This window comes from Labeo rohita, chromosome 1, assembly GCF_022985175.1.
Source record: "Labeo rohita strain BAU-BD-2019 chromosome 1, IGBB_LRoh.1.0, whole genome shotgun sequence".
Taxonomy (NCBI): domain Eukaryota; kingdom Metazoa; phylum Chordata; class Actinopteri; order Cypriniformes; family Cyprinidae; genus Labeo; species Labeo rohita.
In genome coordinates, this window is record NC_066869.1 from 30,363,055 (window position 1) to 30,382,256 (window position 19,202).

The window sequence follows — 19,202 nt, forward strand, 5'->3', positions numbered from 1 at the left end:
CCAAAATGTAAGTAAAAATGTGGTCCCTTGGTCACTTCATTTTACCACAGAGTCGTTTACAAACAAGGCACATCTCGATGCATGATTTTCAGACAGATTGAAACTGAAAGACAATGCTGTGCTGACTATATTGGATTTGACAGTAATGTCGCACCACACAAGTGTGAGTAACTGTATTTATTATGTGGTCACTATTGCTTTGTCTGTTATTACAGATAGATAGGAAGGAAAGCACAGAAACAGGGTACTCGCGCACTGTCTGATTAACAGAATTTTCATTTTTGGGTGAACTATTCCTTTAGTTCACCCAAAAACACATGGTTGGTTATGCGGTATGTTGATGCATTCAGAAGTGCTGAAGTAAGAAGTTGCTCAAGTTCAAAATTAGTCTTATTTGCAGCTTAGTTTCAATAAACGCTCTTTGGGGAAGTTTTATAACAATGGAACTGCTTCATTAAAAATAAAAATTAACAACAGTTAATGACAATTTGAGTATGTTTGAGAGTACATTTTGTTCTTTTATTACTATATTTTATCTTAAAAGATCATGAACAGATTGATTCCTCATGATTCCTCATTGATTCCTTTTTTCAGCATAGTAATGTGAAGGGCTCAGATTGAGTCTTTAATTTTGTGTGATGTAAAGGACAGAATAGTGTATACATGTGTTGTCTATGTGTTGTATGTTTCTGTGTGAATGTTTGTAAATGAGCATTTGAGTATGTTAGAAAGGCAGGGGTGAGGTCAAGGCAAAAGATACGCTTGATTTCCTCTCAAGCATTCTTGATGGATGTGAACAGACAGTCAACGACCACACATACACACAGAAACACATGTAGAACTGGGGCTAAAACCCATGGCATCAAGCATTGATCAACACAGTGTTGGTGCTGAGAGGAGGGACAACTTTAAAATCTGTCCACTTAATTACGGCCATTTACTCACACTAAACACTGTCTGTCTCTCAGCAGGCTCTCACAGTGGTCAGACCTCACCTCCTCCACATTGATCAACGACAAGCTTTTACTTATAATAAAAAAACACTGCTTAACTATCAGAAGATATAGCCAAACAAAATAAAATAAGTTGGTAGGAGTGAAATCAAAACTGAAGAAAGCTATTAACTGCGTATACAGCTTCACATTTTAAATACTGTATTATTTATAATACATACAATACTACGTTTCAGAGCAGCTTTACAGAAAGTGTATTTCATATTTCTGAATCAACATAATTAGATTTGTAACATAACTTGGTTTACAACTTTATTAAACAGTGGTAACTAATGTTAGGAAAACTCACAAGGCATGAATGAATAGAAAGAAAGCTGTATAAAGTCTTGAAGGAAAACATTGACAGATATGTGCAGGTAAACATGCAAAATATGTAACTCAATCAAATCAGAAAAAAGAACACTTAACCGAGAGTCCTTGATCAATACAGCAGTACAGTACAGCGATTATTAGTTCTTGTGATCGTAATGATTACCATAGAAGGACAATATCTGACAGTTTTGTATATATGTCAGTCTAAAATAAGCAACACATTCTCACTCACTTTTTGACGCACAGGGTACCCCTTTAGTGTAATTTTTCAACATGCAGGGTCCTCCATAGCTTTAAATAAGAAATCTTTGGTGTCAATATACTGACATGAAAGGCATTGGGAATTTTAGCATCATGATTAAATAATTTTACCATTATTGCATATATATTGGGGTGTGTTTTTTCAATGTAAACAGTCAAAACTATTTTTTTACATTAAACTTTTTACACATTAATGAGCAAGTAACCCAACCACTGCCCCTAAACCTAACCATTTGTCAGTATAAAACACATACAAAACTCAACTAACATGTCTGTTCTGTTGCTGTTTGTCTGCATGTGTCGGTGCAGTGTAAATTGGCCTTAAAGAGATAGTTTACCTTAATATTACTGGATTATAGCACAAGTTAAAATTACTTTGCAAAATCACTTATTATTGTTCTAGCAATCACAGCATGGGAATCATCTAAACTTCCCGGTTGTAAATATGACCTTTTCTGGACATTAATGTACTCAAAACTTGTAAATACAACTTTTTTTTTTACTACACTGCAAAGAGTGGTAACCCACAATTGTTATTCTGATATTAATATTTATAAATGGTTTAACCTATTTAAAGTTGTTTTAGTGATATAGATTAATGCATTTAGGTTGATTCAGCAATGTTAAATAATATATTTGCTTTAAAACCAGTTCATTTAGATGAACCATTTTTTGTTACCATTTTTTTACACTTGAAATATAATACCTGTTTATGAAGGATTGTAATAAAATGGATGAATGAAAGGAGCTGGCAATATTTGTAACCTGGAGTTCAATGTTATTCAAGCTATCAAATGATAGATTCATTCTCTGGTGCTTTGTTAGATAAACATCATTCAATCTAAAGCACTTTAGTGCCATGAGTGAATATAAAGGCGTACAGTATATAGTCTTTGCACAGGGCGAATATGGGACATTTTGCCAATGGCAAACATTAAAGAGAAATGTATAATGAGCCATAAGGGCAGAGAGAGATGGCAGGGATCCAACAGCTTGAACAGATCGGCCGTGTCTCTACCAAAACTGACACTGTGTCAGTGTTTTTCTCGCTTGAGAGAGAATTCTTCTCAGAGTGCACAGAAAATCGGCCTACAAATTAATATGCCACTCCTAAAAAGGAATGGCCTATAGCAGAAATATGCACATGACCCTTTAAATATTCGCCAATCCTTAAATAAAGCTGTTTGGATTCTTGTTCTAATTTTTTTCACACAATGTCTTGTTAATTAATGTGCTTGGGAGGTCAATGCTTACCCACAAATGCTTAAATATTAAGAAAACATTTAACTGGAAGATTTCGGTGCTGTTTGAAGTGCAGTTGAATCTAGGAAAGCACTCATTAAAACAGTTCAAAGCATTATCAGGACATGTGTGACTTTGTAGGTTAATGAATACAAATAGAACCTTTTTATATATTCCACATTTTGCAGAAAAGCACACAAAGTGGGAGGAGGTGACCCTGATGAGAACTGTCGCACAGAGAATGTCATCAGAATTAGTCACCAATCTTGCCACATTACAAAAGAAAGAGAACTTAAGTTAGAGCCTGAAATCAATTTAATTATACACGCACATTTCCACAGTATTTTACTTTCCTTTTCTTTTGTAAAATGAAGTATATATATTTGTCTTAGCCCTAATGTAGCAGTGTCACACATTAATAGCAGCAAAACAAAAATTTAAATTAGGTAGAAATATCTATTTAAATTGTCCCTATTTTGGATTTTTGAAAATTACCTTTCATGCAGTGTGTAATACAGCTCTAAGTGAATGAAAACATCCTGCAAAGTTTTAAATCTGAAAGTACACTGTGTATAAAGTTATTGTCTCTCAAAAGAAAGAGCCAACTCTGAATCATTGAAACAAGTCATTTTTAAAATGAATCCCAAGCTCTTTCATGTTGACGTCAACATGAAACATTAGCATATCGCCCACTTGTTCCGCACACAGACCCGGGAAAACACTGTAGTGGATTCCTGTGGATACCATCATGTCGAGAAAATGCTGTGCTCTGCACTGTGAGGGTAAATCCGTTAGGGTACAGTTAGGGTATGTTGAAAAACTTCAAAATCGTCTTACATCGCTGCAGAAGTACCGACCCAGTGTTTACAACGTTTAGTGAACATGCAAGTAGGGTCAAACACTCTTTACAAAAAAAGGATGTGGAATGATTTTGAAGTTGGAGGAAGAAAATTAGATGGGAGTTTTTCAATATCTAACTGTCTTAAATGAGCATTTGTGGTTAAAAAGTGTGTAAATATAATTTTTTTAAGAAAATGACAGATCATTTAGCTAGGTAAGACTCTTATTCCTCGGCTGGGATCGTATAGAGCCCTTTGAAGCTGCAGTGAAAACTTCAATCCGTTAATCCCAATTGAAGTCCGCTATATGGAGAAAAATCCTGGAATGTTTTCCTCAAAAAACGTAATTTCTTTGCGACCGAAGAAAGAAAGACATGAATATCTTGGATGACAAAGAGGTGAGTAAATTATCAGGACATTTTTATTCTGAAAGTGGAGTAATACTTTAAAAATTGTTTCTCTTATGTACTCCGCAGTATGCAAAATATGTATTTAGTTGTGTGTTGCGTTCACTCTGCGCAGCTTGTAGGTCTCTGGCTAACTGACAAATAGTAAAATCTGCTCGCTTGCAATTGTCTAGAAATGTGTCGATGAATGTTTGTTGTTTTTGTTAGTTGGAGTTAGGATAAAGAATCGAGCAATACATTGGTGTACAAACTGCAGTGCTTTATCAATAGGTTTCTGCGTTGGGCTAATGCATATACCATGGCTGTTTGGGTGTGTAATGTAATGGTGATGGGCGTTCCGTTTCTGACATGCACTGCATGCAGTAGACCAATCACAACAGACTGGGTCATCAGACCAATCACCGCAGATTAGCATTGTGCAAAGGAGGAAATGAATCATTGAATCAAACCATTTGGGAGTCGTTGAGGAAATAAATTAAAGAAAATGCATAGTATAAGACGATGAAAGTGTTTTTTGACTTTGCATGCATGTCAGCCTGTTGTTGGGGACTCCCAAAACCAAAATATGAACCTTTCATAATCCATAATAGGGACACTTTAAAGTAAAAGTTGCACCTTTCCACTCTTTACAGTGCAGTTAAACAGTGATTATTACAGCTTGTGTTTGTACTGATTACAATGTAATTAATGTATTTAGATTGACTCAAAGCAGCGTCACGCTAATAAACAGAATCTATGATGCAGACTTCATCAAATGAGGCAAAATTTAAATTCTGTTGTTAAGCAGCTCTACAGAAGACAATAGTGTCACTATTCAGCTCAGTATTGACTCAGTTCAGTAACTGTGTAAAGTTCACTTCAACTATGAAGCAGCTCTACAGAAGACAGTAGTGTCATTTTTCAGATCAGTTCAGTTCAAAGTTGCTTCAGCTCTGTTCAATAACAGTGTCAGTGTTGCAAAATTCAATTATAAAACAAAAATGGACATCAGACTCTGCTGACTTTAATTACATGGACAAAAACAGTTAAATTTGAATGCTTTGCAGTTGAAAGAAAATAAGGTTTGGAACAAAAAAAGATTGTTGAATGAACTATGCCAATAATTGTAAAGATAAAAAATAGACAAAAGCTTGCAAAACCAATATCTCTGTCCTTTAAGTCATCACAGTTCAGGTCAGCTTCACACACACACACACACGCACACACTCTTTTCCCTGGGCTAGTGTGTGAGTGGGAAGCATGTAGAAACCGTGGCATTGCGGAGACAGTCAGATGTGGGTGCACTCAACTGGGTCGTGGGCAGAACGCTACCATGGCAACCACTTTTCACCAGCCCCCGGGCCAAAAAAATCTGCGTTCATTCTTTCTTTCCTGTCTTCCATCTCTCCGTCTTTCTCACTCTCTGTTTCATTTGAGAAAACCTTGCTAAACTCTCTGGCAGAGGATCTACTGTACTGTTGTGAAAAGAGGTTGTGAGGGAAGTGCTCACTCTGCTTATCACTGCAGAATATCTCACAGAGAAGCAACAACCATTCAGAAGCCCTTTAGAATGTCTGCACCTACATAAACGTGTTTTGCAGGACAGAGGCCTTCTGTTTTATTCTGGATCAATGTTTGGCAGCTTTATCTCTTATTGGACATCATATTTGCATCTTGGAAATTTCTGCAAAAAGTGTGTAAAACTGTAACGGGTTATTTTCCCTCATGCGGTATTTCATGGGTTCGATGCATTTGTGTGCTCAAAATAAGCTGAGCCATTTTGTAAGAAGTTAATTAATATATTATTGGATTATATAAACATCAAGGTTTGGCAAGTTTTACATTTAAAGCCTATCATGTAGAGCCATTCTCAGTTTTTAACAGCTGTTGCCTTCTAGCTACATGTATAAATTCATATAACAAATCACAGTCATAGCAGCTGCATCTGGCAGTGGCCGCTGAGGTGGGGGTGGACGAAAGCAATTCCAAACCATTACCCATCTAGGTCTGTTCAACTCATAAAACTCCTGCCTGCCTTTCTCTCCCTTTCTCTCTCTCCATCAAAATGCACGGATTCACTGACATCGCATAATCTGACCTGACTTACCAAATGCAGCAATGCCAAATGCTAAATGAACATTGGTGCTCACTTTTGGGTCATTTAGTGTTGCATGTCGAGCAGAGATTAAAGCTGACCTGATCTATGATTCTGAACCAGAAACGGTCAGCTGTCAGAGCTTCAGATCAATTGGCCTCTTTATGGGTTTTCTTGTTACTCCCAAGAGGCTGGTGGCTCTGTGTTTTACAAGATTTTGAACTTGTTTTTTTGCATTTTTATATTGTTGACAGCAATGTTTGACAGATGTTTGACGTAGGATTGGTATTGTGTGTCTTCACTGAAAAAAGTGAAATGACCTTGTTATTTTTTAAGTGCATTTTTTATTGGTCAAATCAATTTAAAGCTGTTTTGTTCAGTTTGTCTTGATAGCACAGTGTTGATGTGCAGAACAGACTGAGAAAGGTAACATCTAAATTAAGTCAAAAATATGATTTAATATCGCTAAATCAACATAAATACATTAATTTATACCAAACTTTATGTGGCTTTATACACCACTTTGTATGGGTTGAATCATATAGAAATATCTCTAAATATATCTGTGTATGTGTGTGTGTGTATAACAATAAACATTAATATATATAACAGTAAACATCCACACTTTCATATTGTAGCTTCCCTAGTGGAAAAAATAGCATAATTAAACACAATTTATTCGTATGTACTTTTGTGTAACTAAATGTATTTGTGGCACACTATCAATTGGTATACTTAAAGTCTGTTAAACTGACACAACTAATTTTGTACTAAATGCAATTGTAGTCATGCAAAAAACACTGCTGAAGTTCAACTATAGTAGTAGTAAATATACTTGTTTGTGCTAAAGTGGAACTGTTTCAAGTACTCTTTAAATACTTTATACTTTAAATATCCACTCTTGTATTTAAGTTTAGAAATTCACTCAGCATAAACTTCAAACATATTTAGCTGACATTACAATTAAGTTACACTGTAAGAGTGCTGAACACACATTATTGTTATGCTAATAACAAACTGAAGTCCTTTACTTTTAGTGATTTTAAAACACATTGCAATGGCATTCCAAGTGACTGTGTTAATGGCATCATTATTGTGTGCTTCTAATGCAATAAATTAATCTTTACAAATAATGGCACAGTTTAAGAATTTGCCTTTTACTATCACCCCCAGCATACCACCCTAGTAAAAAAAGTAATAGATTTAAAGTGCATTTATTTATAGTTTAAGTCCATTAATATGATTACTGACATCATTTGTAGGTTCCTGATATAAAAATTGTAATTAAACTTTAATTGGAGTACTACTTGTGCACAATGCACATTTCTTAATATTAAGCCTAAAATGTGTTTTAATGTCACTATTGATGAGGATTGTGTGATCTTCAAATTATATCAGTCTTTAAATGCAAAATACTTAAAGTGTACCTAATGCAATCAAATATACTTCAGTATATCTTTAGTTGGACTTCAGCACTAATTCGGCACAATTAAAGTGGATTAAGTACAAAATTAGTTGTTCCAGTTTAACAGAATTTAAATATGCCAGTTTAGTATAGTAAAAGTACAATTGCAGGGTATTTTTATTACATAATAAGTACATAATATGTAAATATATTTGTAGTATACTTAGCATGAAATAAATGTATTTTAAATACATTGCAGTTTATTTATTTTTCACTCACTTACGTAGAGGACATTAAAGACACACTGGGAATAGACATACGTACATTGAAAGTAGGAAGCACTACAGACTGCATTTGAACCCAGGTCGCTGTGACACAAGTGCACTCCCTTTACCAGTTGCACCACCAAAGCAGATATGCAGTGTGCAAAACTGTGGTTACTTTGTGTTCTTTTTATATTGTTACAAGTACTATTTCGGAAAACAGATTTTTCCATCAAAGACAGCAAAAATTAGGCCTGTATGGATTTAAAGACTGACTTGCTAAGAAAAAAGGTGCAAACGGTGCAAGAAAATAAACATGGAGTGGCCCGTATAGAACACGAAAGTGTGTAAAACTGCAAAGTGTTAAAGACATAAAGCCAGTGGACACAATATTAAATATAATCTGCAGAATGTTTCGCTTCCCTTTTACCTGACATGATCTGTCATTAACGCTGCAGGAAACAATTGCATAAACCGGCATAATATTAGTTTTATTGCTGGGCACACTAGACAGTGCCGGTCTTTGGTGGAAGAATGTGAATGTGCAGAACCAGTTGTTGCTGAATTTCATTTCACAGCCTGTGAAAGTAAGATGAGGAGAGACTGACTCATCAAGCCCCCTTCACTGAACATACTGTAGTCTATATTTAAGTCTGTGTTAAAATCACATTATTACAATACTTCTGATACTTTTAAGGGGCGAAGGAACAAACAAATATCATTACACAGAATGTAAAGTTGTCTCTTGTTCCATAGTCTAAGGTGAGAACTCAGGTAAGAAGCAACATTGTTTACTTTAATGATAAGACAACATATATGTTAGAATAAAATTTAAATATTTTATCAGGAATTGCAGACCAGAGTAGAACACTGATGTCAGGGACAATAAATGAGACAGACACAAGGCAGTTCACTCAAAGTCAAGTCTATTTGTGCTTGTGCATCTTTTTATATAGCATGTCTAGGGTGCGAAAGGATGTCTAGGGTGTTAGACAGGAAGAACTGAGGAGAGAAAAATAACTCCTCTTCCAGTTATAAACAAAGACTCTTCATAGGCATGTATCAAAACAGGAAGGCAAAACATGCAAACTAAATAATATATTTTTTGTTACTGTGTCTGCAAAGCTATGCAACTATGAAAGGGTCAGAGCTAATTACAGTAAAAGCAGTGCAAATGTATGTTCTCCTAACAATATAGTACAAACAATCCCCATACATCATACATCTACGGGACCCTAAGATGAGTTGCCTCATTCCAGCCTTACAGAAACTGAATAGGCTGAGTGAGCATGGACATGTCATTAGGTTTATGAAGTGGGGCATCCTCTTTCAAAGGTTTCATCCAGCTAGTTTATATGGGTGTGTGTGTGTTTGTAGGTCATATTTAAAATATTTTGTGCTCAGAGAACACCATTATGAAAATCACTTTTAACAAGTTTCAAACATGATGATAGATAGAATTATGAACCTAGCCTGTGCACTATAAAGTATACTATTTTACAACTGAATTTGTAGTGCACTAAGTTTGGAGTTTAGAGTGTATTTTCAGATGAACATGTCAGTCTATTTTTAGTGTACCTATCATTAAATAAATATATTTTAAATACAATGAAGTATATTTATTTTTCAGTAGGGTTATTTAGCTTTGTTTATGGGGAAATTAAGTTGTACAAATGCACACATTTATTGTATTGACCTACATTTAGTAACGTTTTGGTTTATGTCTCATGAAAATATTTTGATTAAGTATGGTAATTCTTTAAAATAAATAATCTTTTTTACTTTCTATAAATGTTTATCTGGTATCTTTTTACTTTCTATGTTTGATTAATATAAAATCAAAATGTAAGGCTTGTACCAAATCATCAATATAATTTTGGAAATTATTTATAAATTTTTATATTTGTCTATAACAAAAAGTGTCACTTTTTCTCCTTCTATAGAACATGCTAGAGCTTCCAGTTATTTTACAATGTTAGTAAAACACAGTAAAAAAGAAAAGAAAACAAAAAATATATATATGATGTTAAATAGCTGTGGGAGACAGTTGAGTGTAGAGATGGAGAGAGATGACCCGTGTAATCTTTGCATTCTAAATTCAACACTAATGAATAGTTCATTGATTTCCTTTATGGCTGCAAAGAGAGCTACCCTGTTTTGCCTGTCTATGGCCCATTAAAGCTCTTAAACACTGTTGATAAATGGAGAACGGTCCAGGCACTGTCACAGATGCCCATTGAAGGTCCTCAACAGGCACAGGGAAGCTCTGAGTAAGAGCACTTTTTATCCCAATGAATTTCAAAGTCAAAATGTGCACGAACTTTTCATTTCTTTAGTTGTTATCAATTCTCTGTCAGCACCACTAAGCTTTACTGTAACCCGGCTTGTATCTACAGTGTCAGGCAGCATCTCAGCACCTCTGGTTTAACCTCATTAGCTCATTAACATTAATGGGATAGATTTATTATGTAACACGGTCTCACAGCTGCTTCCCTCAGAGCTTCATCTCCACTTTCAGAGCTTCCTGACAAACACATTTTAGATTTTCGGAACAACTTATTTCTGCAGGGCTCCCTGGTGTGAGTTGACTGCCAAAACAGACTATTGTACATTTGATGACAATAGGTAGTTTAGGTATGGGGTAGGATTAATGAATCTGAAATAAGGTCATGCAGAATAAGGTATTAATATGTGCTTTATAAGTACTAAACAGCCAATATGTTAGTAATATGCATGCTAATAAGCGACTAGTTAATAGTGAGAATTGGTCATTAAACTAAAGTATTACTGTACTTTTTTGAAGAATAAAATGAGCAATGTAATGTTTGAGTAAGGCATAAACATTAAAAAGTACCATACATTTTTTTTTTATAAAATTGGAGTGTAATTTGAGAATGTTATTTCATCTTTTATGTCAGTTAAATAGAAATAATATTTTAGGGTGTACTGTGATACTAAAAAATGAAGTAACAAATATAGCTGAATGCATTAACTCATTATGAAAGACGTTACATTTAAGAGATTGGTCAGTGTTTTAGAAATTCAGTCTGATTGTTTCATCTTTAAAAAAAAACAAACAAACAAACAAACAAACAAAAAAAACGATAATGTAAACTATTTTGGCGTTAAAATATTTCCAAGAAACGCCCTTACTGGTATTATTCTGAATTTAGTCATAATAATGAATTTATTTATTGAACACACAACCTGAATTCACGTCTCTTCATTTAGACAGGGTCGTGTACAAAAAGTGTCACAATGTCTTACTAACTCCCCAAGAGCAAATAACAACATCATACTTCAGTCATTTCTCAAATTATTTTATGAAGAAGATTTCTAAAATAGTAAGATATCCCAAAGATATTAACACGGCTGCAATTATGAGGTGTTAAGGAGACCAATTGCACAATGTTGCCATGGAAACACCAGTGGCACACGCAAGAGTGTGCAATTTTACGCTCTTCTTTTTTTCCTCTTTGTGTGTGTGAGTGTGTTTGAAGCTATTTTTAACAAGCATTATATAAGCACTCTATGTCACAAGCAGCATGTATCTCCTCTCGTTCTATTGTCTCTGTTCTGTATTGTCTCAGGTTTGCCTGACCTACGAATAAGGAATTAAGGAGTTCACTCATGGAAATGAGTTTGCAGAAGCATTAAGAATAATAATAAATGTGGTTGGCTGAAGAATATCACAAGTCCAAATCTCTGATTGCTGCAACTCAACTTGGATGTGTAACACAACCCATTCTCAGGAAGCAGTGGCATTTTTGCCTGAAAATGTCAGGAATTTGTAGAGTCTATTTTTATAGTAGTCTCTTCATTTTGAAAAGGTAATTGCTGTACTTTCAAGAAATCGTAATTTTCTTCCTTTTGACAGAATTTTCATTTTTGAGCTGTTACTTTAAAGGGTAGAAATGTAACAACATAATACCATTAAGCAGAAAGAGATGGACGAATTATGCATTTTCAGAGAACAAAAATGCCGTTAAAAGCTATCAAAAACAAAACTTACGTGTAATTCAATATTTTTAATTGCGTAGTATAATAGTAGTAATAGCCATATGTCACATCATGTCAAATTAGCAGAAATTACAAGGAAATACAAACACAAGGAAATAGGACACAAGTGGCACCATTAAAAAAATATACCTTGGAAAGATAGTCAAATAACCTGAAGTAAAGTTTTCCCTATCTTAACCTGCCATGTTTCATTCCCCAGCTTAACTGCAGTAGCCATATGTTCTTTTACAACCACTCCTGATCTAACCAGTCACAGCACATATTAAATGAAATTTTATATTGCTGTCAGATAACGGCTGTAATCATCCTCTTCATGTTGAGAAACCATTTTACCTCTTTAAATGGTCTATTATGAACTAAGCAGCAGCTGTTGTAGTAGGTAACAGTGTGACAGTGCGGAACAGATGGTTTTGTATATTCAAAGAAGTTCTGTTCACTGTAAAAATGAATTAGCATCACTAATGTGAGTGTGTGACAGGAGGGTCAGAGGGCCCATTGATGTCAGAAATGACCCTGCTGGTGTGCTCTTCTATTAGCATGACTTTCCAAAGACCCCTTTCAGTCAAAATCCCTGTTAACTCTTAATATATGTACAGTTTGAAAGCAGAAAAGTGAGGCAATAAAAGCAAGCAATAAAAGTAAAGGCAAGTTATAAAATGCTTTTTCTGTTTTCTTACATCTGTTTTCTTTACTCAATGCTCATACAAACATTTATCTTGTTTGGATTACATAAGAGGCCCACTATGACCTTAAATTGTGCAAAAAACTTCAAACCAAGAGCTGTAAACACATACTTCAGTACATTTGCAAAACAAGTACAAAAATGCTGTTTGCTTGTTTTTTTGACATCTACCATGTTAATGTGGTACATTAGTCTGGTAAACAATGATATATATCAAAGTATTATATGCACTATAGAAAAATCTGTACAAATACAAATGATTTAGTTCTCTGTATAATCCTTCTGTTAATACAGTGGCTGATGCTTCTGATGTGAAAGATTCTTGAGACACTTCATCAGCAAAATCTGTCATTTAAAACCCAATATCTGTTCTCTCCACACTGAACCTCCCACTTCCTTGCTGCATCCTGTTTTTTGGGATGTTTTTGAACAAAAACTTTACAATCACTTAAAAACATCATTGCTAATATTAAACCATCTTTTTTGTCCTTATGACATCATACATTCTAAATTTTTTTAATTAACTGTTGATACTGTCGGGCCAGGTTTGGTGCCTTTCTTTTAGCTGGCTCTATTCCTGCTAATCTTAAAGTGGCTACTGTCACTCCGCATCTCAAGAAGCCTTCACTAGATCCTTCTATTTTGAATAACTTCCATCCCATTTCTGTCTTACCATTTATCTCAAAGGTTCTAGAAACAATTGTGTTTGACCAACTGCAGCTCTTCCTAAATCGTAACTGTATTTCTGAAATTTTTCAGTCTGGTTTCAAATCTGCTTATAGTACTGAAACGGCCCTTCTCAGGGTGTTAAACGATATCCTTTTTAGCTACTGGCTCTGGTGATTCTGTGGTCCTGGTACTTTTAGATTTATCAGCAGCATTTAATACTGCGGACCACTCTATTTTGATATCTAGGTTAGAGTCAGTTTGGGGCTGAAAGGTACGGTCCTTAAGTGGTTTCAGTCATTTTTATCTGACAGAATTTATTTGTCAAATTAGGTAATTTTTCATCCTCCGTTGCTCATCTCACCTGTGGCCTCCCTCAAGGCTCGATATTGACGCCCTCCCTTTTTTCCCTGTACATGCTTCCTCAGGGTTCTAAGAAGGCATGGGGTGTCTTTTCATTTTTACGCTGACGATACCCAGAGTTATTTACCTATTAAAAGAAATGATTCTTCAGCACTTAGTACTTTACTAAAGTGCTTAGATGAGGTCTGTCACACCCCTGTGGACTGTTTTGTTGGTTTTGCCCTCCTGTGTCCTTATTTGGTCTTTCCTGTTCCGTTTCTTGTTATGAACTCATTAGTTAATCACTTACACCTGTCCTTGTCTCATTAGCTGTCCTATATAAGTTTGGTTCTGATCCTTGTTCATCTTCCGTTCTTGTCGTATAATGTTACTTAATGTCGTAATATGTTGGTTTCCGTCGTGTTGGCTTGTGGTTTCCCCTGCTGCTCCTGTTTGTTCCTGTTCCCATTTTTGGATTATTCTAATAAAGTACGTGTTCATCATTTCCTCGTCCTTGCTCCTCCTTCCCGCACACGACCCCTGACAAGGTCAAAATTTGGTTAGCGCTAAATTTTTTAACATCAAATGAAAATAAAACTGAGGTGATTGTTTTCAGTCCTACTGATCATTCTTAGGCTGCCAGCCTAGTTTTGGCCAGCTCATCGGCCTACAGATCTTTTCGTGTGCACAATCTGGGTGTCCTTTTTGATGAGTCATTAAAATTAGATAAACATATATCTTCTGTACTTGGTTCCAGTTTTTACCAACTCCGATTGTTGTCTAAAATCAAACACTTTTTAAATGTTACAACTTTAGAGATGGCTGTACATGCTTTCATCACCTCACGCTTAGACTACTGTAACTCACTTTATTGCGGTATTTCAAAGTCACAAATTACTCATCCACGACTGGTCCAAAATGCTGCTGCCAGATTCCTTCAAAATGGTCATGAACGTGACCACATCACCCCTATTCTGAGGGCCCTCCATTGGTTGTCTATTCAATTCAGAATTAATTTTAAAATTCTCTTAATATTGTTCAAATCTTTACATAACCAAGCCCCTAGTCATCTTTCAGAGCTGTTGCATTTTTATACTCCCATTGGAAGTCTAAGATCCAGTGATCAGAATCTTCTTTTAGTCCCTCAATCCAGACTTAAACGTAGAGGGGATCAAGCTTTTTCTGTGGTTGGGCCTCGGTTATGGAACAATCTGCCGCTAGAGATTAGAGTTGCACCTTCCATTTCCATTTTCAAGTCCCTTGTGAAAACACACTTGTTTGATCTGGCATTTTAATACACCTTTCTCACTACAATGCAGTATGGCTTTGATTATTACTCTGTCTTTAGAATGCTTGTCTGTCATTCCTTGATCTTTTAAATTTATATGTTTTATTTCTGTTTTATGTGAGATTTAGGATTAGATTTTTATGTACAGCACTTTGGTCAGCCTTGTGGCTGTTTTTAAATGTGTTTTATAAATAAATGAACTTGAACTTGATCTGATACCATCACTGTACCGTAGTAAAGGCACAGTGCTTTTTTATGGATAATAAAATATAGTTCCTCAGGCAGACACTCAACACTCTTTTTCAGTGTACCATAGATGTCTTAAGATCATAAGTTGCAGTCCATCTATGATGCATTATTCATGCATGTGGGGGAGTTGGTGTTGTTTATTGTCTCTTGAAAAAGATAAATAGGCAGAGAACAAAATGAATCAGCAGTGACTTCTCTGCACACAGAATATTTCTCACTCTTCAGAAGGCATGAGTAAAGTATAAAATTAGGATGTACATGTTCACATTTTAAAAGGGTAGTGCTAAAGTGAGAACAGAAATACATTTTCCCGTCTTTCCAAAATTATCATTCAAATGTTGAATTCCGCATTTCACAAGTACTAGAAAGTGGCATATGCAAATATAATTCATATATGTCCTTATTTTACATTTTCAGTTATGAAATATAATTGTCATACAGTATGAGGAAAAAACATGTATGAAACATATTCGAAAACTGAAACAATTTCAAGTTTTAACATATATATCTAGCCCATACAAATATGTATGTTTATGTATGTGTGATACATTTTTGGACATGAATAAATTTTTGAACATTTATGTCATGTACATGTCCATCCATCCATGTTGATATTATATAAGTAAATATAAAAGTCATTTTCAGGGCCTTGGCTAGGGTATGTGGGCCCCGGTGCAGGTTTTTGTTGTGGGCCCTGGTTGACCGTGTTCCATTGATTTCTATACTCTGTAACTGCATCTCTTCACAGCATTTACCTTTTGACCTAGATCACTGTTATGATATGAGCTGTGTTGTTTCAAACATAACTGCTTTTAAAGCCTTGGGAGAGTCTGAGGGAGCTATAGAACAGAATTTCAATTTTGATCAATAATACATGAATATTCAAGATAAGAAGAATAAATGAACTGTGTATATGTCCTTATGTGTTTCTCCCATGATCATGCATTCTTTGGTGAGGGAAACTGAGAACTGCTGGCAGCTGAAGGACAGATTTATCCATTTAATCTAAGAGACAAGTATTAAAAAACGTATTAAAAATAGATTTTTGTTTATATGATGTTACATATTAAACACATATAACCAAAATATTGATACATATGGTTGCTATATATAATACCATATGAAAAATCATTGATGTAGATGTATTTGTAAAATAATGATTGTTAACATGAACCTGATCATTGAACATTTAAAATTTGTTAGTGGCTGTTATTAAACTCTTCATCCTGGAGTGCATCAGTTTTACCACATGTCAAATGACGTGAGTGTGAAGATGGCTTGTCATGGATGGCCAGCTGATTTCATCTGACATGATTCTGTCGCAGTGAGGTGTCAAGACATCAAAGACATGAATCTCACCTCTTGGGGCATCAAAGGCAATAATACATCCAAAGAATAATACACCTGACACTCAATATGTTCAGTGTTCCAATACAGCATTTAAAATGTGCTTGATTAATAAGCACAATATAAAAAAATCAAAGTAACAGACGCTAGAAAGTAGCAGTTACTATAGTGAATTACGACAAAACACAGAATCTCTCTTTCTCCCCCTACAGGCTGCTTCGAGTGTTGCATCAAGTGTCTGGGCGGCGTCCCTTATGCCTCTTTGGTGGCCACCATCTTGTGCTTTTCGGGCGTGGCTCTGTTCTGCGGCTGTGGGCATGTGGCACTGACGGGCACTGTGACCATGGTGGAAAACCACTTTTCTCGCATCACCTCTGACCATGCTACTCTCACTGATGTGTAAGTGTGTTTGTATAACTTTAACAGCTGTTAAAATGCACAAAATACCATAAATAATAACTTCCCTATGGTAAGTATTAATTTATTTACATTTCTACTGTGAGTTGATTGAGGTGTGATGATTATTAGAGGCATATTTGAAGAGATGAAAGGGAAAGAAGCACATTTTGAGTTTATGACTTTCTACCTGTTTGCATTCATGTCTATGACATGTTCAAGGGTGACTTTGTGGTGAGTAATGACCTCTAGAAAGCCAGCAAATAACTGGCAGTACTTTCTGTTCCATCATGTCATCCGGAACTTTACTGGGAACAAATGACCTATTGCCTTTAATTTCCTGTGTGTGTGCATCTTTACTGTCAGTGCCCTGTACACAGTACCACTGATAAAAATCTGCCAAGAGTACATCTGCATCCCCCACATAGAAGTCAAATTAATCACTGCCACAATTGTTTACTAAGCAGGAACAAATATGATCTTAAATAAACTATGACTATACTTTGGTATCATTTCATCAAAGCTGATATCTGTCCATGCATGGGAATTTGAAAGGAACAAGAGCCAGAAAAAAAAGAAAATTAAAAGTTTGGATTTTCTCTGTTTGTCCATATAAATATTAGACAATGTTGAGGGATTTATTCCAACCCTAGATCTCTTACTTGAACACGTTCACTATAGATAAATGTCTCCTTTGTTATACAGGGTTCAGATTTTGCAGTACATCATCTATGGAATCGCCTGTTTCTTCTTCCTGTATGGCATTATCCTGTTGGCTGAGGGCTTCTACACCACCAGTGCTGTCAAAGAGATGCACAGCGAGTTCAAGACCACTGTGTGTGGACGCTGCATCAGTGCCATGGTGAGGCCAGTGTGCACATGCAAGCCTCACTGGAAAAACATTCCTCTTCCTATGTTTCTGCAAAACTCCAAAAACGTACTTACACATACATTTCAGTTCAAGTTTCCAGCTAGAGGCAGTAAAAACACCAACAACTTTTATATTTCTTTTTACACAAAGTATGGCTACAGAGGCAGGTTATTGATTAATAATGACATATTTTCACACAGTTCCTTGCACAATACAATGTTATTATGGCCTCAGATACTTTTACACTTTTATACTAACACATTTTAATGTTTGCATCACACAACCAGCTCCATATGTTTAGACAGAATAAACTTGCTCAGAATCTTACCCGGTACTGTATTGTATTTGTAGAGCTCAAGTACAAACACTGCACAAAAAAAAACTGTAGTAATTAAAATGGCATCAATGTTTAAGCAAATGCGTTTTTATGTCACATTTGCTTTTGTTAAAGTGATAATTCACCCAAAAATGAAAATTCTGTCATTAATTACTCACCCTCATGTCATTCCATGTCATTCCGTAAGACCTTCCTTTATCCTCGGGACACAAATTAAGATACTTTTGATGAAATCCAAGAGCTTTCTAACCCTCCATAGACAGCAAGGTTCCTACCACAGTCAAGGCACAGACACACAGTAAGGACATCCGTAATACAGTCCATGTGCCATCAGTGGTTTAATCGTAATATTACGATGCTATGAGAACACTTAGGCTGCATTTACACTGCAGGTCTTGATGACCAATTCCAATTTTGTGACTTTATCTGATTTTTTGGACAACGTGCTTACATTTCTTGTATCCAAAGTGTGCAATTTACACTGCACTTGGTGAGTATATGACATCACAATCAATTTCAGTAGTACATTGAGTTTAATTTATTGACATGGAATTTATATAGTAAGCTTTTTAATGCAATTGTTACATGTATACATCAAAATAATTATAGCCTAGTACAAATTTTTCAGGACAGTTATTATGTACGCAGCTCCGCTGAAAGCTTGCGAGTGGAATAATCAGGTGAAAGATATTTGTTAAACTAATTGCGTTTATCATTGATTGTATGTCAGGGGCAGGGACATGTTTGTGTGCATTTTATTGTGTGGTTTTAATGGAACGAATGGGAAGAGTCTCCACAATGGGACTGAGCCGCCATCACTGACAACAGCAGCAATGAGCACTGAGCATGATTTCAAAAGCAGCACATTTCAGCATCAGATTGACTTCTATTTAACACAAATGAACAAAATTAATACTCTGCTGAGATGTTTCATTTATTACATGTATGTCTGTACCGCAAAATGTTTTAAAAAACTCACTTTTCAGTGACGCGTTTACAGGGGAATATCCAAACTGTCGCAAATGCACGTATCCGATGCATATCTGATTTATTTTCACATATGAATGAGGCCTGAAACCGATCAGAGAATATCAGAATCCATGTGATTTTTTCCTGCTTACATGGTTGTGGGCCATATCTAAAATATGCTACATGGGAGGAAAAAAATCGGAATTGGGTCACTTGAAC

General features: G+C 35.5%; 1 protein-coding gene across 3 annotated transcripts in view; it reads left to right on the forward strand.

The window, feature by feature from the left end:
• gpm6ba (glycoprotein M6Ba) overlaps nucleotides 1-19,202 on the forward strand; it is a 57,132-nt gene that overhangs the window by 30,514 nt on the left and 7,416 nt on the right. For all 3 annotated transcript variants that reach the window (XM_051119944.1, XM_051119937.1, XM_051119952.1), the window contains exons 2-3: nucleotides 16,623-16,809; nucleotides 17,512-17,668. In XM_051119944.1, coding sequence (XP_050975901.1) covers nucleotides 16,623-16,809; nucleotides 17,512-17,668 — 344 coding nt within the window. The remainder of the gene's footprint in view (nucleotides 1-16,622; nucleotides 16,810-17,511; nucleotides 17,669-19,202) is intronic.